The sequence below is a fragment of the Purpureocillium takamizusanense genome, chromosome 9 (assembly GCF_022605165.1).
Source record: "Purpureocillium takamizusanense chromosome 9, complete sequence".
NCBI classification, from domain to species: domain Eukaryota; kingdom Fungi; phylum Ascomycota; class Sordariomycetes; order Hypocreales; family Ophiocordycipitaceae; genus Purpureocillium; species Purpureocillium takamizusanense.
Genome location: NC_063076.1, coordinates 2,020,807 through 2,032,737, shown reverse-complemented (window position 1 = coordinate 2,032,737; position 11,931 = coordinate 2,020,807). Strand labels below are relative to the sequence as shown.

The window sequence follows — 11,931 nt, the reverse complement described above, 5'->3', positions numbered from 1 at the left end:
CGTGTCAGCCGTCCCGGACGTCGGTTTTAGCTTGTACGCCCGTAATGCGGTGCGACTGTGCTGCGCCAGACAACCTCGCTAGGTTAGTACTGTACGGGAGTCGCAGCCTACCTAGATAGAAAGTCAAAGTCAGCAAGCGAATGAGCGGCTTTCCAGACCCGCGAGGCCTCGAACTGCCGCCCTCGACATGGAGGCCCCGCCTCGGCCGCATGGCGCCCTCGGGAGGCGAGCAAGGCGTTCCATTCCATTCATTCAATCATGGCGGGTGGCCTTGAGCTGCGGCTGCGGCCACTTTCCAAACTGAGACCCGGGGTGGGAGAGGGTTGGATCGCAACTGATACAGGCATACGATTTTACGGACACTTAGAGTACTTGGCTTGCAAGGCTTGCAACATCTCGGCACCCCAGTTTGGTGCATAATACTGGCTAAATGCTGCTGCACAGTGTCGGACAAGGCTTTGTTCGCACATGAGTGATGACCTAGTTCGTTTGCTGTCGTCACAGCAGTGGGGCAGGGCAAGTGCAGCAGGAGCGACCGCAGCAAGATACTCGCTCAACGTACGAAGTACGATACCAGATACAGCACTACGGCTTGTGCCTCCAATTATTATTCGTAAGCCATAATGTGCGCAGCAGGTGCAGCTTGGCCTGCTCTTGCTACATGCCGCCGGGCAGGCAAGTACGACCACGAGCAGCATCAGAATGGAGCAGACCAAGATGCCTCTCTCCTCCCTCTCTTGTATTCTTCTCTTCTCTTCTCTTCAGTGTCGTGGTGATCCATGCTGCCTCGTCCCTTGTCTTGCTTGCCTGCCCTCTTCTGCTTGTGCCCACTTTCGACAACTGTCATCGTTGATTACACAAGCTGCTGGCGCTGATGGCTCCATCCACTTTTGGCGGCACGGGCTGGCTTGAACTTGGGAACCTTGTGCAGGCTAATCCTCCGTGCCCGTCGCCTCCGTCCGCCCAACAGACTTCCCACAGGCGATGGCGCAATCGATCCTCCTCGCCCTGGCTTACCCCCCCCCCCCCCAAGCGGCGGTCGTCCGTTCCCCACGTCGAACACCGCCCGTCTTTTTTTTTTTGGGCTGTCGATGAGACACCAGTCTGAGATGTCGACATTGCCTCCCTCGATGACACCATTCATACTCTGACGCTCTGACGCTCTGACGGCCCGTTCGATCGATCACCGCACCGGCAAGGCAACTGCATTCATGTACTGTAGCAACATAAGTACAGTGCGTTTGCATCGTTAGACACGCCATGGGAAGCAGGTCGGACAGGCACGGCAGTAGAGGGGCTGCAACGACTGTCGGCCAAGCCGCAAGGCAGACGGCGGACTGACCCTCTTCCCCCGACCGACCATGGCAGCCAAGAACGGCCGTCCCATCCGCGAGCCCGGGTGGACACCATCAAACAGGATTACCCCTTGACCCAGCCGTCCAGTCTTCGCCTTCTTTCACAGAATACCTGTATGGGTATGCGCTGTCGTCAGATTTGCCGGCTGGCGCCTGTCGGCAACAAGACAGTATATACTGTATGCGAGCTGCCACGGTGAAGCGCTTGCATTTATCCCCTTGCGTGTTCCGGTCGAGATGGGGGGACCCCTGGGACAAGGATGATGGACCCCCGTCTCCGACCTCAACCCCCGGTCCACTCGGAACCTGTTGCGCCCGCCACCGGCTTCCCTCTGAAGTCCTGCTCGCGTGCAGTCCCCGACACGCCGTCTTCTGCTGTCCGACTGCCGTACTTTACGTAAAGCCGGACCGCAGCCGACAGCCTTCTCGAGATAAGAGGCCATGCACGAGTCCTTGCCCATGCAAGCGCTCGTGTTTCACTGCCAAGGGCCAACACGCACACAAGCACCAAGCACACAGTACGTACTACGTAGTCTGTGCAACACGACCAGGCGGTGCCGGTTGTCTTAACACCATACTCCGTACTTGTTGTGCCATTATGCCCTGCTCGGCACGCCGCGGTTATAATAACCGCGCCCCGGTTGAGGGAAATTTTAGACGCAGATAAAATGAAAAATCGCCCTTATCCTCTTTTAGCCACTCAAAATTGCCCTATTAAGTAGAATCGACCAGGGTCACGATTTATGCAAGCGTCTCAATATACCCTTTGCCGCTTTGCCTATTTTATCGTAATGTCTTAGCAACTATACCTAAAAAAGATACTTTTATAGATCGCGGTTATTATAACCGGGTATTTCTTATAACCGCGCCGCGGCGCGGTTTTAAAAAATAGCTTTCCTAACCGCGCCCCGGTTAGAGACGCGATATATCGAGGTCTCGAGCGCGTTTAATATATTTTATATATATATTCGAGGGTATAAGAGGGTATTATAAGATAAAGGCCGTTTTTAAGACTAATTAAATATAGGGCTTTCGTTTTCGATACGGTAGAGCGGTAGAATCTATCGTTTTCGACGTAATAGAGCGGTAGAATCTATTATTAGCTATAAAATTAGCTATAACGAGGGGGGTCGGCGTTATTACTATATCTCTATAATAGTAACGTTATTAATAATATTATAGGCTTACTTTCCTAATAGCTCTTTCGGCCTTACTTACGGGCATTATAGCTTTATTAACTACCGTTAATATAAAGCCTTTATTAAGCGAGGATCGTTAGGTCCTTAATACCGGCGGCTTAGCTATAGCTTAAGAGTATATTAATGCCCTTATTAACGGTCTAGAGGACTAGTTTTTCGAGCTCTTTCGTATATATTTAGATACTTTTTAAAAGCTCTATTAATAGTTATAATAAAATACTAAGCTCGAAGGCTTACGATATTAGATATTAAATATAAAGGTCTTAATCTTTCTATTCGTCTATATATAAAGCGAGATATAAAGGGTTATAATTAAGTTCTTTAGTATCGCTAGAAGTATTATATTAACTATTTTCTATATTATACTCGAAGCGATAAGGGTATTATATATAAGGTTCGTAAAGCTATTACTAAATAGCTTTATATCTCTTAAGATCGTAAGGAACCTAAAGTATTATACCTTTATTAATTATATTAAGGCTATTAATAATACCTTAATAGCGATATATATTAGAAGGTAATATTAACGTTAGTTTTATAATCGAAAAGGCAACCTTACTTAAAATATATTAATAGCTATTTTACTTAATAGAACTTTTATATATATATTAGTTAGCGCTAAAAGAAGTATAAATAATATATTTCTTTATAGTCTCGTAATAAATATAAACTTTAAAGTACCTTAAAGTCGTTATTATCTTAGCGACTCTAGCTTTACGAACTAAAGGGCTATTATTATACCGTTAGTTAGAGTTTATTATTATCTTAATAATTAAGATCGTTAAGGTAGTAATAAACCTTAAGATAGCTAAGAGCTCTTTAATCTTCGTTACGCCTCTATTTAAGTTATCGTCGAGTAGGTATTTAGTTAATTAAAATATAAGTAAAAGATTATTAAGAAGAACCTATTTAAATACCGCTTTTAAGATTAAATATATATTATATATACCGTTATAAGGCTCTCGAACTTTATTTAGGTCGATAGAGATAAAGATACTTTATTCGAGGGCGGTTTAGATAACGATTTATAATAGTTACGAAAGGAGGCTATTAACTAGCTAAATAGCGAGACTATATTAAAGTTATATAATATAATAGCGAAGGAGATATAGGCTATAAGGTAAAGATATCTCGATAGCTTAAGCGATAATGAATAAGGGTATATACGGCAATAGTTATTATAATATAGGAGGAAGAAAATAAGGTATAGTAAAGGTATTAAAGGCGGCGTTATAATAATAATAAAAAAATAGGTATTATAATAAATAGCTATTAGCTAAGTAGCTATATTTAATTTATACCTCCTATAGTAGCTTTACTACGGTCTTCGCCCTTACTTCCTTTAACGCTTATATCCGGCCCTAGCTACCTATTTAATAGCTTCTTCTTCGTTATAAGGTTATCTCTATTACTATTCTATATTATAGTATAGAATAGCTTTATAATAACCTCGCTAAAGGTAAGATACCGCTCGAGAGAGACCTTAAGTATTACTTAATAGTCTCGTAACGTAGCCTTAACGTTATTAGCGCCTAGCTTATAGTTAAGCGCCGAAGCTATAGACGAGGTAGCTATATAAATCGATATAGTAAGTAAGTCTATCGAGCTCGTAATGCCCTCTAATGAGTCTAAGTTAATAGCTAACTTCTTTACCTAACGATAGGCCCGGACTACCTCTACCTTTTATTTTAACCTCTCGAGCCTCGATACCTCCGACCGTAATACGTCCGTTCGAATTAATACCGCTAGCGTTATTAATAATAACGGCCGAGTTAAGGTCTCGAAAGATATCTACCTCGCCGGTCTACTTAAGGTATCGTTATCGCCTTTATTATTAGCGAAGGGATCGTTATTATCGCCGTCGCTTTTTAAGTTAACTCTCTCGATACCCTTAACGTCGCCGGCTTTAGTAATATAGTCGCTAAATAGCATATTCCTCGGAAATACTATATTATATAGACTAGCTCGAAGTAACTTAAAGGTTCGAAGCTAAAGCTACTACGGATATTTATTAATATATGCTATCTATTACGTATCTATTACTGTAATAAGACTAATATCCTTATTATAGCTCGAGCCGGTACTATAATAATCCCTTATCTATAAGAAGTAACGGTATTTCTTCTTAAGGTTACGATAATAGTTAAGTAGCCGGTCCTTAGTCTAGTCGAGAGATAGAGATAGAAAGTAGGCTTTTAAATAAGGTATAATCGTTAATATTATAATCTTTAACTAAGCGTTCTTATCTAAGTCAAGACGACCTTTATTACGGGCTTCCTATAGGTACTTAAGGAATAAGATCGTTATCTCTAGCTTCTATAGATACTATAGCGGCTTCGCTAGCGCCTTAGCTATAGTCTTCTTCGTCTTCGGCTTTATTACCTTACTCGACGTAATTAACTACGAAATTGCCTAGGACTCTATCTCTTCTATCGACTCGGCAAGGGTAGCAATCTCTTCGTCGGCAATAGCGGTAATAGTCTCTTCGTCGGTAACAACAGTAGCAATCTCTTCGTCGGCAGCAACGGCAGCAGTCTCTTCGTCGGTAGTAACGGTAGCAGTCTCTTCGTCGGCGGCAGCGGCAGCAATCTCTTCGATAGTAGCAACGGCAGCAGTCTCTTCGTCGGCATCGCCCCTCACGATAATTAGAGCGCTATTTATAGGCTATTAACCGTCTTCTATGTCGACATAACGAGTAGCAGTCTACCGGTTCCTATAGCGCGGAGGCATCTCTAACGGTTATAAAAGTGCTATATTTAAGGGCATATTAAAGGCATTACGGACTAGCCATACGAAAAAGACCCCCGTAGACTACGGCAGAATCTAATTGCTGACCCGATTAGGCAGGCGGCGAAGCTTATATACATAACTTGCTGATAGGGGTTAAAAACGGGTCAAAAGGGGTACTTTGACCCCCCTGCTGCAGTTATGCCCTCTCAAAAAGTCACTTTTCAAAAAGCCCGGTTATCGTAACCGCGCGTGCCGAGCAGGGCCTTAGTCAAGCTGCCTTCAGCCCACCTCAGTTCGCGTGTATATTGTATTTCCAACGTGCACAAGAGGATACTTCCTTGCACTGCCCGCTTCCATGAATACATACATACAGTCCGTCTGTCATGCGGTGCTTATTCTCGTCATTGCTCCCGTCCAGTCCCGTCCCTTGAAAATGTAAACGAAAGACAAGGCCATGCAAACTCCCAAGCTTATGCCCCTCGACCGCTGCCAAACTCCCGCAAACCTCTTCCCCAACCCATTGAGAGCAATCTCTTCTATACGTTGTAGTAGTAGGCGCCCATGCCAGACGAGCGGGGGTATCCAGACGAGTCAGAACACAACGGTAGGAAAGAAGACGCCTTCACTGCGTCCGGTAGAACTTCTTGTACACGAGGTGCAGCAGCAGGTTCACGTTGAGCTTGAGGTTGCCCTCAAACAGGTTCATGAACTGGTGCGACTCAAACTGCGCCTGCAGCAGGTCTTCAATGGGCACCAATGCGCTCGCCCCGGGCATTTGGATGTGGCCCCGGGAGCCCTCGATGGCGAAGACACCGACCTCGTCGCACGAAATCGTCAGGTTGATCTTGTCCCAGTCGCGGTCGCTCAGCCCGTTCCAAGACACGAGGACGCCCTTCTCCGAGAGCGCCCGCGCGCTGTACTTGTAGCTCCCAAACTTGGGCACCCGGCCGCTTCGTTCCAGCTCGCGCTGATGATTGTATTGCTTGGTGAATGGCAGGAGGAACCGCTTCTTCCTGTACACGCGAGGGGCTTTGTTAGCATCGTTTCGCGAGCCGCTTTTCAGTGACAAGTGCGTGCGGCTGCTTACCCTTTCTTGTTTTGCAGCGTCGCCATGGCTTGCTCTATGTAATCGTCGTAGCTCTTCCGCTGCTGCTCAAGATACTTTGCCTTTTCGTGCAGGTTCCCCAATGTGAGGCGCACGCCATCCAGCTCTCGCTGCCTCTGTACCCGCCTGCGGCTCTTGGAGCGTATGTCGCTGGCGATGGCGTTGAGCACGTCCTGATAAAAGTTGTGCTTTGAAATGCGGCCCATCTGCTCCAGTCTCATCACGTTCTCAAGCGCAGTACGCTTGAGCTCGTAATAAGTCATCCTGGTCAGGTCCACCATCTTGTTGGCGTCCGAGTAGGCTCCTCGCGAGTTGCTGCCATCCGAAAAGTCCTCGTGAAGTATCGAGTCCCACTTGGCTTCATCCTCTGGTGAAATGGGCTTCACCAGTATCTCAAGGAGATTTGCGCCAGTCTGCACCCGGATGATATACAGGACACAGCGCTTCGTCTCCATGAATAGCGCCTTGACCTCCGCCTCGGGGTCCTCGATATCGTGAAGCTTGGGCGTGAGGAACATGTGAATGTCCGACGTGCCAGCCGCATTCATCTCGTTCTCGTTGTTCTTGGCGCTGCCCAAGTCCTGCATGATCTCTCGGAGGACATCGTCCCGGTTCGGGCACATGGCCGGCAGCTCCGCCGCGACAAGGTTATGGATAGCGAAAACGTCCGTCATCTTGATGTACAGTGTCGGCTTGTTCTTGGCATAGAGGTCGTTGAACTCGTCGATGTCAAACGTTCGCTCGGCATCCGGTACCGAGATGAGCTCGCCAGTAAGGTGTCGCAGGCGCTCGACAGACTCGGCCACAAACGCATTCAGGGGTTGAAGGTAGATGTTCTCGCCACCAAAGGGCCGGCCGGACGCTATTTGCCCAATCACCTTGGCAACCTCGCTCAAGTTTCTCTTTTGCAGGGGGCTCAGCGACTTCTCTATCACGCCGACCTGCTCAGGGGTGGTGACAGCCGGCTGAAGGTAGAATTTCCAGAGCCAGTTAGACACGATCTGCAGCAAGTTCTCCTGCGGCTCGCGAGTGAAGTGCTGACAAAGTGATTCGAACATCTGGCCGCAGAGAAACCTTATGCCGTAGGGCATCTTATGCAGAAGGTCTTCCAAGGCCAGGAAGAATTGGTCGCAGATCTCACGCAAGTCTCGTAGATGGTCGATGAAGAGGCGTCGCGTCTCAGGGTCGCGGATGGCAACTTCGCGGGGTACGTCGAGCGGTCGTTGATCCGGGCGACCAGTGCGCAACTCTTCGTTGTTAATAGCTGACCGGTAAATCTGCATAGGGTCGCTTTCGAGATCGAGAGCTGGGTCTTCGATGATGTTATCGCGGATAAGCGGACCAAGGAGAGTCCGCAGGTACTTGCGGTCCCTGGGCGAGCGTGTGTAGTTGCCGAGGAGCTTCGCCCAGAAGTAGTTGCCGCGGATATACTCCTGGAGGACCACGGAGCCTTCGATCTCCTCCCGAATGGACCTCGCGATGAGCTTTAGCAGATAGTACTCTTCTCGTCGCTTCTGCGCGTAGCCAAAGAGACTCATCATAAGAAGCTCGATTCTCTTGCACTCCTTATCCGCGGTGCCTTGCTCACGAACCCGCTTGAACAGTCGTGCGAGATACTGTGACTGTGTTTGCAGGCTGAAAAAGAGCTGCTGATAAGATTCGAGCTTCTTTCTCGAGCTCTTGTTGAGTGCCTTGAGGTCGAATTGGTTCGCCGACGACATGCTCGAGTTGGCGAGCATACCCATAGAGCTGCCCCCGTAATTATGCTGATGCCGTACAACCTCGTCGAGGGTAATCTTGTTCTTGACCAGGAGAGCAATCTTGATGTCGAGTTGATCGATGTACTGCTCCAGCATCTCGTTCTGACGCACTTGCTGTACCACCGTCTTCCTCATCCGCTCGAATTCTACCTCCTCATTAAAGTCGAAGTCGCTGTCGTTAAGCAGATGCACAAAATTTTTTACCGCATTGACAGGCGGGTTTTTGCCCGTGGTGAGACTCTTGTACGCTTCGCCTTGCACTTTAGCCCTGACAAAACTCTGAATCTTGATAACCTTTTTCATGTTCTCGTTGAAGTATTGTTTCTTTTCCTCGTAGCGGGCACGGACGAGGAACGCTTTGGCTGCGGCTTGGATGGCTATAATGGAGCCTTCCTCTTCCATGAGCTCAGTGAGAATGTCGTCGACGTTCGCGCGAACCATCATGGCCTTGAGGATAGCCTGAAAGGCGGCAATGTGTTCGTTGTGGGAGTTGAGTTCCTCGAGTAGCGCCGCGTGCTGCTTGCGACGGACGAAGCCACGGATGAGGCCTTGCAGGCTGACCACTTGGGCCTCGTGGCCGGTGAGCTGCCGCTGCAAGGCCTGGACCTTATTCCTTTCCAGCATACCCCTAACGTGGGACTGAACCGCGAGAACTTCGTCCTTGCTTCCGTCCAGCGCTTCGAGCTGGTCCGCTACACTCCGACGCACAGCGGCTGCTCGCATCGCCGCCTGCAGCCGAGCGACCTCGGGAGCAGCCTGCCTCAGCTCAGCGCGAAGAGCCTTTTGGCTCTCTCTAGCAGCAATACCTCGAATAATGCCTTGGAGCTTCGTCCACTGCGGGCCGTGTGCGCGGAGAGCGTCCTGCTCGCGGCCGATCTGAGTTCTGGTCAGCAAGGCCCGGGCAGCGGCTTGCAAGCCAGCAATTGCACAGCCTTCGCCTTCCAACAGGTGCAGGTCTTGGCCGAGGTGAGCCCGGACCAGCATTCCTCGAGCAAGGGCTTGGAGTTTCTGGACTGATCCGGTGGCCTCCTTGGACTCCTGCTGCTGTACAAGGCGATTTTTGCGGACCAGGAACCCGCGAGAGACAGCTTGAATCTCCCGGACGGGTCCCTTGCACGCTGAGAGCATGGACTTCACGTCTCGTACCTCGTGCCGGGCCTTGTTTGCCCGAATCAGGCTTTGCAGTTCCAAAATTTCTGGCTCAACAGCCTTCCAGAACTTGTCACTCTTCTGCTGTTGTCGCCGGACCAAAAATCCTCGGGCGGCGCTTTGCACGAATATAGCGGATCGTCGCATCTGGAGTCGATAGCCCATGATTTGACGCGTGAAGTCGCCGCGAATGCGAGCTTGCAGGTCGACGAGCCACTCCTCGCTGTCCCACAGCCGCTGCATCGTGTCTCCAAGACGTACCCGCAGCAACGCGCCACGCATCTGCGCCTGCATGTCGACAATGGCAGCCTCGTTCTCGGCGAGTTCTCGGTCGATGCGCTCTTCCTCCGTTTCTTCTGGCTCGGGCTCGGGCTCGGGCACGCCAAAGTCTGCACCCATATTACCAAAGCTAGGCATGTTGACCCCCAACTTATCCAAGCCCTTTTGCATCGCTTCCAGTTCATGGTGCTCGAACTCCAGCTGGCCCACGAGATTGCCTATGCGAAAGTCGACAATGCCCTTGCGGTATAGCAGCCAGCTCACCGCATGGATACAATATATGACTTTGGGGATGTTTTTCTTTTCGTATAGATCGATGAGCTCGAATCGGAAGAGGTCAGGCAACTCTACCTCGTCGAGATATCGGAAGAAGATGGCGATGTTGTCAGAGTGACGATACTGGAGTTTGGGATGGTGAAATATTCGGAAGCGCTTATCGGGATTGAGCGCTTCGACGACTTGGGCAAGCGTCACACCGTCGCGGAGGGCTTCTTCCAACTCGACGATGGGGGGAAGTGATTTGTGCGTGACGTCCTCGATCCATTCCTTGGCCTCGCCGATGTGACAGAGATACTCATACGCTTGGAGAAATTGACGCTGCTTATCCATCCAATTCCTACCCTCCCAACCGTAGCCGGCTGTCTTGGAGCCTCGCGTGTTGTCGGGCTTGTCTGCGCGCTGGAGGCGACGCCGGCCGCGGAGGCCGACTACTTCCTGTGCGGGTGAGGTGATGACAAAATCCTCTGCGGATTCGGAATGCGCGAGTCGTGACAGTGTGCGCAGCTGACTGGTGGAGGAGCGGCCGAGCAGCTCGAGATCGGGGCGGCCGATGTGAGCCGTGTGAACCTGCTGCAGGGAGTTGTTGTGAGGCACGCCGGTGCTGCCCCCCATGACAGAATCGGACCGAGTCAGCAGCATAGAATTTGGGCGCATGGGCAGGGGGCGCGAGGACGGTGACGTTGGCGAGGAGGCGCCGTCGGTCTGTGCCAGCGACAGCTTGCCAACATCGAAGCTCTTGCCGCGTTCGTGCCTCATCTGAGAGGCGTGCGGCGGCGTCACGGGCGACCGCCTGGCGGAGGCCGCGGGGGCCTGTGGAAGAGGCCGAAGCGACGGGCGCGGAGAGCCATGATGGGCGATCTGGCCGCCGCTGGAGCCGGTCATTCCTCCTGCTTCGAAGTGCCGTGCGCGGGCCAGGACATCGCTCTGGCCGCGCTTATGTCTGTGGACGGGGGGCGACGCCTGGCCGCTGTTGGCGGAGGCTGATGTGTATTGGGTGTTGAGGCTGCGGTCAGACGCGTAGGAATAGCCTGATGACGCGGATGAGGATGTGGTGGAAGGGTATCGGTTGAGGATGTTGTTGGAGGCGAAGTCGGCGGTATGCGCATGGCGAAGAGGCGGAGGTTGGAAAGACATGCTTGGATGTCTCGCCCTCTGGTGCGGGCCGCGGTCACCAGGGCCTCGCGACGGTTGCTCTCGGCTGCTGTGGGCTCGTGGTGCGCGGCAATGGAGATGGATTCGCCGTGGGCGGGCGTCAGAGCATTGTTCCGTGGCGTGATGCAGCGCTGGAATGCGGAGGCCCCCTTATGACGCGCGGGACAGATGAGCGAGGTGAGGGATGCGTGTGTGCGTGGTGTGCGCGCCGAGGGAGAGTATCGGGGCGGGTAGGATGGTATGTCGCGGCGAGATGTTGAGCTGTCGAGAAAATGCCAGCGTCGTCGCAGCCTGAACCCGAGTCTGCTCGATGCAGACTGAAGAGATCCGAGGGATGACGAGCAAGGGAGGGGGAAGGCGGCTGCGATGAACAGGGAAGGACGTTCCATGGCCGGCCTAACTTCGATCGGGTGGGATCTGGTACGGCACGGTACCTAAAGTCTGTGGGCGACGCGGCGTAGCGTGGCAGCGGCGGAGGGGAGCCAGGTACAGGCCAGTACCGGCGACGCGGGGCCGCCCTGCGCTGCCCTGGAGGCGGATGGGGTCGACGTGAGGTAAACAAAGCAGGGAGCAACCACCCAGCAACCGCAGTACGGTGCGTCTGATTCGCCAATGTGGCCCGTTGTGGCAATTGCGGGCCCCGCCCACAGTGGCTGGCTGGCAGACCCTGTAGGCTCCTCTTCTGTGCAGGCAGTATCAGCACACCTGAAGGATGGCAGGGGCATCTCAGCCACCAGGGCTCCTAGCTGGCAATGACCTGGCAGAACCGAGTGTTTTCCAAGGTTAAAAGTAGGATCAAGGCACGTTTCAAGTCCGGATGGCCGGCCGGCATAGGTCAGCGCCAACTGCCGCTTGCACAAGCGGGTGTTTTCAATTTGTTTTTGTTGAAGCGCCCGGTCGAGCGAGAACAGAACTGCCACGGA

The 11,931-nt window shown here is 51.4% G+C and overlaps 2 protein-coding genes across 2 annotated transcripts; both read right to left on the bottom strand.

Annotated features, from left to right (window-relative positions):
• Window positions 1-4,966: 4,966 nt before the first annotated feature.
• JDV02_009443 (uncharacterized protein) lies at window positions 4,967-5,284 on the bottom strand (the record flags this gene model as incomplete). The annotated part of the gene is made up of 2 exons (XM_047991107.1): window positions 4,967-5,207; window positions 5,262-5,284. The coding sequence occupies 2 exons, from the start codon at window positions 5,282-5,284 to the stop codon at window positions 4,967-4,969; spliced, it is 264 nt and encodes an 87-aa protein (XP_047847117.1).
• A 266-nt stretch (window positions 5,285-5,550) lies between these two features.
• On the bottom strand, window positions 5,551-11,423 carry IQG1 (iqgap- protein). Its single transcript, XM_047991106.1, has 2 exons — window positions 6,372-11,423; window positions 5,551-6,297 (listed from the first exon to the last, which is right to left on the bottom strand). Exons 1-2 carry the CDS (start codon window positions 10,988-10,990, stop codon window positions 5,907-5,909), a joined length of 5,010 nt encoding a protein of 1,669 aa, XP_047847116.1. The 5' UTR covers window positions 10,991-11,423; the 3' UTR covers window positions 5,551-5,906.
• Between the last annotated feature and the right edge of the window lie 508 nt (window positions 11,424-11,931).